This window comes from Etheostoma spectabile, chromosome 6 (genome assembly GCF_008692095.1).
Source record: "Etheostoma spectabile isolate EspeVRDwgs_2016 chromosome 6, UIUC_Espe_1.0, whole genome shotgun sequence".
NCBI lineage: Eukaryota > Metazoa > Chordata > Actinopteri > Perciformes > Percidae > Etheostoma > Etheostoma spectabile.
Genome location: NC_045738.1, coordinates 23,803,226 through 23,812,882, shown reverse-complemented (window position 1 = coordinate 23,812,882; position 9,657 = coordinate 23,803,226). Strand labels below are relative to the sequence as shown.

General features: G+C 44.5%; 1 protein-coding gene and 1 long non-coding RNA gene across 3 annotated transcripts in view; one reads left to right on the top strand and one right to left on the bottom strand.

Moving 5' to 3' along the window:
- LOC116691634 (uncharacterized) overlaps nucleotides 1-9,657 on the bottom strand; it is a 116,983-nt gene that overhangs the window by 35,328 nt on the left and 71,998 nt on the right. The gene's annotated exons all lie outside the window — the stretch shown is intronic.
- coq3 (coenzyme Q3 methyltransferase) overlaps nucleotides 803-9,657 on the top strand; it is a 12,111-nt gene continuing 3,256 nt past the window's right edge. The window contains exons 1-4 of one of the 2 annotated variants that reach the window (XM_032519413.1): nucleotides 803-1,154; nucleotides 2,661-2,798; nucleotides 5,778-5,877; nucleotides 7,248-7,514. In XM_032519413.1, coding sequence (XP_032375304.1) covers nucleotides 934-1,154; nucleotides 2,661-2,798; nucleotides 5,778-5,877; nucleotides 7,248-7,514 — 726 coding nt within the window. In that variant the 5' untranslated portion in view covers nucleotides 803-933. The remainder of the gene's footprint in view (nucleotides 1,155-2,660; nucleotides 2,799-5,777; nucleotides 5,878-7,247; nucleotides 7,515-9,657) is intronic. The other variant, XM_032519415.1, reaches the window with a different exon arrangement.

Sequence of the window (9,657 nt, the reverse complement as noted above, 5' to 3'; positions counted from 1 at the left end):
CATAAAAGCTGTTATTACAACAAACTGTCAAAGGATTGCATAGTTCACCATACAGTATGGATAACTGAACTTCTGAAAACCTAAAGCCTGTAGCTAGTTATTATATGATATGAGTTATGTTACATAACAGAACCCTTACATTGTAAATGTTAATGTAGTCATCAGGCATTTATTACACAATAAAATTCTTTATACAGCTACTTGTTTCCCGGTGGTACAGTCACTGCCCGATGTGAGTCGGCTGCAGGTTGGATTTAATGGTTCACAGCACAACTGTCATACTGAAATTTGTGAAATCCACGAAAAAAGAAACATTTCTCATTACAAACAATATCAGAAGATGGAAATTAATTCCGAAACGTTCCAGCTATCAATGATTGTTTGATTGCTAACGTTAGCTCAAAACGCCGTTCAAGTGACACCCATAGTTGTGTTTGATTGCTAGCTTGTAGCTAAACTAGCAGTCATTTCAAAAACTTTGTAGCGGTCTATGGTTGTTTCATTGCTAACGTTAGCTCAAAACGCCATTCAACTGACGGCATTTGTTGTGTTTGGTGTTAACTTAGCCAGCAGTGAACAAACTTTGTTAATTAGGTCTATTTTTAATCTGTATTGATATCACTGAAGTCCCTCGTTTGCAAATTGTGGGCTACACGTCACAAAGTGACGCAAGCGCGACTCACATCTTAACTCGATTTACATCGGGGATTGACCATAGACGGTTAAAGAAGTGAGGGAGTGACAGATACTTTGCAACAAGTGTCGGGACAATAGGAACTAAAGTGTGCTATGTTTCTCCCCGAGTAATAAAGACGGGTGCACTTTTTCAAGTGCAGCCAACACATTCATGGCAGTGAACCAGCGACGGTTTGAGGTGCTTTGAGTGAACTCATTTAACGTTACAGCGGATAGCTGCAAAGCTGTTTGGACAGCATGTACGCGAATAAGTTCGGCCGCGTCATGTTAGCGCTGTACAGCCGGAACACGGCCACTGCCTGCGGCGGGCTCTCGACGGCCACTGCCTGCGGCGGGCTCCCGAGTGCGGCAGGACGGAGCGGCTTTAGCTGGACTGCGGTGTGTAAACAGCGGACACTGTGGCTCCAGAGAACCGCCTGTCTGAATACTCAGCAAAATCCCGTTCCGTGTCACGTCAGGTAAAGTCTCGCATTGACAGACCTCTCTTCACAGTGCGATACAGTCAGAGCTTCACTTAGTTAATGTTGACTTTCGTTTAGTGTTTAGTTATCCTTTCTTAAAATGTTACGCTCGCGGCCATGGTGGCATGAGAGCTGTGCGTGTAACCCACTCGTGTTGGCGTGTCCCTGTGGCCGTGTCTCCCTACCTGCCACGCTAATACTTGGCATATCAAAGTGTGAGTTAACGTTGATCCCTTGAAAGTCGTTATGAATGGGTTCAAGTTACCTAAATCAAATAAAGGTCATTTACACTGAGCTTTCACTTGTCTGTATAAAGCAGGTTCTGTGTATATTTTACTAATAGTTTGGGATAAGTTTTCCTTGTCAAGGACTCTTTAACTGACACAAATTAGACCGTTGACTTTTAATAAGAATTTGTTCCAGGGATTGTAATTTTGCTTTTAGATGTTTTATTACAGAAAGTGTATCAGAAAGGGCTGGGCAATATATCGATATTATATTAATATCATGATATGAGACTAGATATCGTCTTGGATATTGAAGAACCGTCATTAGGGCTGGGAAATATATCAATGTTATATTGATATCGTGATATGAGACTAGATATATGGTCTTAGATTTTGAATGTTGTAATATGACATAAGTGTTGTCTTTTCCTGGTTTTAAAGGCTGAATTACAGTAAATTGGTGTGACTTTCTGAACACACCAGCCTGTTGTAACTGTTCTATTATTTGCCTTTTCCCCACTTAGTCATTATATCCACATTACTGATGATTATTTATCTTAAACCTAAGTGTGAAGACATTTTGTCAAAGCATCAGTTGTCAACACTACAATATTGCCACAATATCGATATCGATGTATTTGGTCCAGAATATCGTGATATCTGATTTTCTCCCTATCACCCAGCCGTAATCATTATATCGTTACATGGTAAGTGTTGTCTTTCCTCAAAATCAAAATCCTGGCGCGCCAGCGGGATCCACATCGTTTTGACGTCACATCTGTGCGCCACCTCGAGTGCGGCTGGTATACCGGCAGCTTAAGATTGGGACTTTTGAATCCATGGTTCCAAGGTTGTATGTGTCATTGGCTGTTGTGTGTCCCCTGCATTAGGTGTTGTGTTTAGGCCTGTACACTAGGTCTGGGCGATATATCAATATTATGTCAATATCGTGAAATGAGACTAGATATCATCTTAGATTTTGGAAAATAGTAATCGTGAATGGCATAAGTGTTGTCTTTTCCCGGTTTTAAAGGCTGCACTAGCTCTTCTTTCTTTTTGCCTTTACCCACTTAGTCACTATATCCACATTTCTGAAGATTATTTATTTATATTTGTAAAGATATTTTGTTAAAGCACCCGTTGTCAACCGTGTAATATCGCCACAATATCGTCATCGAGGTATTAGGACAAGAATACGGCGATGTCTGATTTTCTCCATATCGCCCAGCCCTACTGTACACTGTTGATGTCGTCCTGTCTGTTTCCCCATGCGCAGTGCTCGGTCCGCCTCCCAGACTACAGTGGACCCCGATGAGCTGAGGCGGTTCCAGTCTCTGGCCGGCAAGTGGTGGGACGAACAGGGAGAATTCTCAGCTCTTCATGCCATGAATGACCTGAGGGTGCCTTTTATACGGTGTGTGTGTGTGTGTTTGGACTTAATATGCATGTCAATAGTCATATGTATATATATTTTTTTTAAAGTCACCCCTAAGTCACTGTCAACGCGGGATGGATAGGCAGAGGCGGCAAGCAATTGTGTCAAAACATAACCTGGAGGGGATCCAGCCTTGTGGTATTTCAGAGCAAAAACCCACATCAGGGCTACACTGGCGTGGCATGGATTGAAAGCGACAGGATTCCTTCACACGTCAGCACATTTTAAGCAGCGTTTCCACCGCCCCAGCGCTACACACGGAGCCTACACGTTTTGTGGCTGCGTCTGTTTTGATTGATAAGATCTGCTGCCCGGGGCCCCGCAACATAATCACGACATTACCCATCCAGCCCAGAGCCCCCCACGCCCCCCACCACCGTCCTGGTGGTGGTAGTGGTGGGGATGATGTGTGTTCATGGTGACAGCATGACAGATCCAGGGCCAGTGTGTGTGTCTGAGTGGGGCTGATTTGCCCGATGTGAGTCTGCCCTCAGGGCGTGTCTGAATGAGACGCAGCAGCACCACTGCTCCTGTTGCTGTTCAACCTTTGAGACGCCGGCAATCTTACAATGATCACTTTATTGAATACGCTGCTAGAGCTGGACAATACATCGATATTATATCGCTATCGTGATATGAGACCAGAGTAGAGGTTTACTCCTTGACGCAGCGGGCCAGGGTTTGACTCCAACCTGCGGCCCTTTGCTGAATGTCATTCCCTACCTCTCTCCCCTTTTATGTTTTCAGCTCTCCTGTCAACAAAGGCATACAATTTGTCTTTTTTTTTTTTTTTTTAAATCGGCCATTATAAATGCCTATATGTCAAGAAACACCTAATATTGGCTGATAATATCGGTCGGGCTCTGTTTTGTATGCGTCCTTCTGTGCTGTGCTGTGGTGGGGTTGGGGGTTAGTTAGGTGGATGTCTGCCAACACCTAATCCTCCCTCCTTGGCTGCTTGCACGGGTGCTCCTACACCCCAGTAGAGCTATAATGAGGACGATGGAAACCCAGACCTCGGCCTGTTCTGCATGGTTAATGCCTGAGGCAGACAGTGTGCGAGGGAAGGTAGGTAGGAAGGAACAGAGGAGCGAGCCTGGGAGGAATTTGTAGCCAGCGGATATTTGTGGTTGTTGGAGGGCAGACACTGTAGCCCACGGTGAAATGAAGATGGTTGTGACAGTATATGGTGTAAGCAATGAAGAGATTTGCACGGTCTCCAGCCTTCCATACGCCCTACTACTCTATGCTAAGCCGTATTAGGCTGTGGATGTTTTTATTTTTATTATTTTGATTAGTTTTGGGGCATTTTTAAGCCTTTATTGACAGGACAGTTGAAGAAATGAAAGGGGAGAGAGAGTGTGAATGACAGAGCCGTGTGTCGGAGTATGTATATATATATATATATATATCTAATATATACACTCCGACCCACCTCTGTTTCAGAGTAGGATTCATACACTCACCGGCCACTTTATTAGGTACCCCATGCTAGTAACGGGTTGGACCCCCTTTTGCCTCAGAACTGCCTCAATTCTTTGTGGCATAGATTCAACAAGGTGCTGGAAGCATTCCTCAGGCAGTTTGGTCCATATGACATGATGGCATCACACAGTTGCCGCAGATTTGTCGGCTGCACATCCATGATGCGAATCTCGTTCCACCCACATCCCAAAGATGCTCTATTGGATTGAGTCTGGTGACTGTGGAGGCCATTTGAGTACAGCGAACTCATTGTCATGTTCAGAAACCAGTCTGTGATGATTCCAGCTTTATGACATGGCGCATTATCCTGCTGAAAGTAGCCATCGAAGATTGGGTACATTATGGTCATAAAGGGATGGACATGGTCACACAAAACTCAGGTAGGCTGTGGCGTTGCAACGATGCCAATTGGTACCAAGGGGCCCAAAGAGTGCCAAGAAAATATTCCCCACACAACAACCACCACCACCACCTAACCGTTGATACAAGGCAGGATGATCCATGCTTTCATGTGTAGACGCCAAATTCTGACCCTACCATCCGACTGTCGCAGCAGAAATCAGACTCTCAGACCAGGCAACGTTTTTCCAATTTCTATTGTCCAATTTCGTGAGCTTGTGCAAATTGTGTCCGTTTCCTGTTCTTATGAAAGGAGTGGCACCCGATGTGTCTTCTGCTGCTGTAGCCCATCTTGCCTCAAGTTCGACGTACTGTGCGTTCAGAGATGCTCTTCTGCCCACCTTGTTTGTAACGGTTGGTTATTTGAGTCACGTTGCCCTTCTATCAGCTCGAACCAGTCTGGCCATTCTCCTCTGACCTTGGCATCAACGCATTTCCGCCCACAGAACTGCGCGCTCACTGGATGTTTTTCTTTTTCGACCATTCTCTGAACCCTAGAGATGGTTGTGCGTGAAAATCCCAGTAATTCATTTTTTCTGAAATACTCAGACCAGCCCTCTTCTGGCACCAACAATCATGCCACGTTCAAAGTCACTCAAATCACCTTTCTTCCCCATACTGATGCTCGTTTTGAACTGCAGGAAGATTCTCTTGACCATGTCTACATGCCTAAATGCACTGAGTTGCCGCTGCTTAAATTAACTGTTAACGAGCAGTTGGACAGGTGTACCTAATAAAGTGGCCGGTGAGTGTATATATATAATATATATTAATATATATATATATATATATATATATATTATATATATATATATTATATATATATGAATCCTACTCTGAAACAGATGGGGTCGGAGTGTATATATATATATATATATATATATATGTTTGTGTGTGGTGTGTGTATGTAAAATATGGGCGCCCGTTCTAACAACTGAGCTATTGGGGCGCGCTGTGGATTTTACAGAATACACACACCTTCCCTCATGATGGATGTATGTTGGAGAGTAAGAGGAGGATATGTGTCGTTTTTTTTTTTTATTTGAAATTGAACCCACTTCTTTACCTGTTCAGGGATAATCTGCTGAATGTGCACGGAGTCCGTCACCCTGGGAAACCTCTCCGAGGACTCCGCATACTGGATGTCGGCTGTGGAGGAGGCCTGCTCACAGAGGTAAGCGGCTGCACGTGTCTTTTGCGAGAAAGCTGCCGATCCAGTGCGAACAAGGACATGTAGACCGAAATAGCCTTGCCCCTATCCGTCCTCTGTCCACTCCCAATAGTTTCAGTTGCTACCTTTCACGCCACATTGAGTTCTTTTCCCTCCAGATAGCGGTCTGTTTCAGAGTAGGATTCTGCTCCCAGTGCATTATAGTGCCAGTCCTTTCACATACATACACTAACAAAACATTTTAACGTCAGCCTAATTCTGCTGCCCTTTTGATGTGACTGGTCTCAGTGTGGTGGAGCGGACAGTCGCTCATTTACACTTGTTTATCTGTTTGTTAGAGTTGAAAGCTCGGCAGCCAGGACAGGGCTTCTGTCTCCGCCGTTATCTGAGCAGAGGACGTACCAGCTGCATTGTGTGATTTGAGAAGACAAAATCAGGTCCTGTGCTTGTTCGGCTCTGTCACACAGGCTGCCATATTTAGACACGGATACACACACACACAAACACACACACACACACACACACACACACACACACACACACACACACACACACACACACACACACAAAAACAGTGGGTCTGTTAAGATTGCAACTGTGGTTGTGTCTCTGGGTGTCTTGTCACTACACCCCTTTCCCATCAGAAGGGATCAGCTGTGGTAGGACGGAGATCGGCCCCTGGGCAAGTGCAGCTCACCGCACGGGCCTGTGTGTCCACTTCTGTCCAGAAGAGGGCATTGTTGTTCACACTCAACCAAGCCCTTGGGATGCTTATGACCTGGTCTAAAATGCCGTTAACACACATTTCTCAGACAGAGTTTGCTCTTTCTGAGTTATTCACACACTTGGTACAGCAGCAGTCATTGTGGACTATGCTGTGGATCACCTTTATGCTGGATTATCAAGGTGGACCCCCCTAATACAGCGCGTGATGACGGCACAAGGTCCACAAGTAGGCTACGATGAATAGGACGGGATAGGATCGTAGAGACACAGCAATTCCTGATTTTCACCTTAACAAGGCAAAAAAAACAAAAAAGGCTGGTAAAAAGTGACTGTGCCAGGTGGTCGAAAAAGTTAATTTCAGGAAAATAGATGACATTGCTTAAGTCTATTAAATTTTAGAATTGGGAGACTGACTAGCAGCAACATCATCAACATGGTTTGTCATATATTCCACACTTCCTGACGTTTGTCCACATCAATTGTCTTGTATTGTTATCTAACACTATGTGATGGACTCTTTTTCTATAATATGGATTATAGTTTATAACTTAATGTTGCTCTACTGTTGTATGGGATTTATTTTAGAAATTGACCTAGTGCAGTTTTGACTTTTCTCTTCCCCCTCTCTCCTCCTCGCCCCACACCAGCCCCTAGGCCGCCTGGGGGCTAATGTGTTGGGTATAGATCCAGTAGGCGACAGCATCGGTACAGCCCAGCTGCACTCATCCACAGACCCGGACCTCTGTGAGCGGGTCTGCTACCGGGCCAGCACTCTGGAGGAGCTCGCGGCAGAGGGCGATGAAGCAGAGGAGGAGCAGGGGGCGGGCCAGTTCGACGCGGTCGTAGCCTCTGAGGTGGTGGAACATCTGGCTGACCTGGAAACCTTCGCCTTCTGCTGCAACCAAGTGCTGAAGGTGTGTGGCGGGACAGCGCGTGCGTTTCCCTCCAGCTGTTAGCTCACGTCAGATGTTGCTGCATCGATACAGTGTGTGTTCATCTGCGCGGATGCTAATGTGCACAATATGATGGCTGTGTTAGGATTGCATCTGATGCGTTTCCCTGGGAATAGGTTAGCATGTGTGTTCGCGTGTATGGGTTGCCTTGACGAGCTTTAGTGAAAGTCAGTACTGAGACCAGATGATCGTAATCTCCCAGGACATTGGCCCGGGGGGTGCGCTAATCTTCACTTAATGCCTCGTTGCAAAGGGTCTGGAAATTTCAATGGGAAGCAAAGCTCTTTGAAAAGTGTGCACAATTTAAATTTCAAATGTGGAACTTTTAACACTGAATCTATTTGGGGGTAAAAAAAAAAGCCATAAAAGGTTATGTCTTATGGCATGTTTTGGTTAAAAATGCCCATTTTATTGAATTGCAACCAGTGCACTCTTTCATCACATGTACAGATCAGTTGCCAGCATCCCATTACATAGGAATTAGTAAATGGACAACTCTCTCTCCCATCACATGTGCAGCCCACACTACTGCACTGTGTGAGCCAAGGGACTGCATGCTCTCAGGCACGTTGTGATTATATTACTGGAGTGAATATACTTAATATTTTTATGATATTTCAGTGAACCAACAGATAGTGGCCTCAAGTGAAGTACACACGTTAGAACTTGTTAACACCTGCTAGTTACCATGGGGGATGGAGCTGGATTAATCATGCCAGTGTGCACACACTTGCCCACGTTGTCAGCTACTAACTGCCTTTACCCATTAGTTAATTAGCTCGCCAGCTAACTCACCACATGCCACATTTCACACTGTATGCTTTGAATGATGGATTATGTCTGCTTATGCTATGGTAAAAGGTTGGTTTCTCCCTGTAAATGACATGCAAAATAGTGCCTGAGCAAATGAACCCTATCTTTTCATTTTATTCCTATGAAAAGTTTCTTTTCCCTTTTGAATATTCCTGGAAGGTTACTACCCTAGACTGGACTCTCTCTCTCTCTCTCTCTCTCTCTCTCTCTCTCCTCTCCTCCTCGTCTCTCCCTCTCACTCTCTCCCCATCGACTCCTCTACACCTCACTCGTTCTCTCTCTCTCTCTCTCTCTCTCTCTCTCTCTCTCCTCCTCTCTCTCCTCTCCTCTCCTCCTCTCTCTCCTCGCTGCTGGTGCAAATCTCTCACTTCTCTCTTTTACTAGAACCCCTTAACATGTGTCTTGCCTCAGGGCATCTAACAGGGATGCTTCAACATGACTTCTTGTTTGCTATTGTTTGCATTCATTTCACTGGAGCTTTTATTTTCTATTCCTCTCTCTCTCTCTCTTCTCTCTCTCTCTTCTCTCCTCTCTCTCTCTCTCTTCGCTCTCTCTCTCTCTCATCTCCCCTGTAGAAATGGTTCATCTTGACCTAGGTTGAACCCTGAGTTTGCACTGTTCCTTCCTGGTCTCTTACACTGGACTTTGTCCATCGAATCCATTCTATAATACCCTCATGACTCAGGTAGCACCTCACTTATGTTAGGCGGCACAAATAATCCTTTTTGTTTTAAAAACTCGGTATCACTTCAGCAATAAACACATTGCAAAAGACACTCAGGGATGCATCGAGATAGTTGAACAAGGTTTAAAACTTCAAATTTAAATGTAACACTTTTTTTTTTTTTTTTTTTTTTATTGGTGCCTGCCTTTTGTGTAAAGTTCAGTGTTTTGTTAAATCAAGTTTTTTTTCAATTGAACGAGCAATATATTGTATCATGTAACCAGTATGTTACAGCCGCATAACTAAGTACATTCTAATATCTTAGTAATATTGTCATTGCAATATTCAACAACGCCATCGCATATTTTCCTCATACCGTGCAGCCCTAACTTCTGGAGCCCCCCTGGGGTCAGATGAGGAAAAAAACTAAACCGTGCACACAGAATACAAATCTGTTCCCTCGGTTTAACAAACTGTACGCACAGATTCATAATCCGTGCTCTCGTTTTTATAAACGCTATTACTCAATTACTCTACAGCAAAATGATATTAAATCACGAATGGCGCAGCTTTCCAAACGTAGTGAGGTTAACAACGAGCTACAAACTATTTTTCATCCAAACGAGC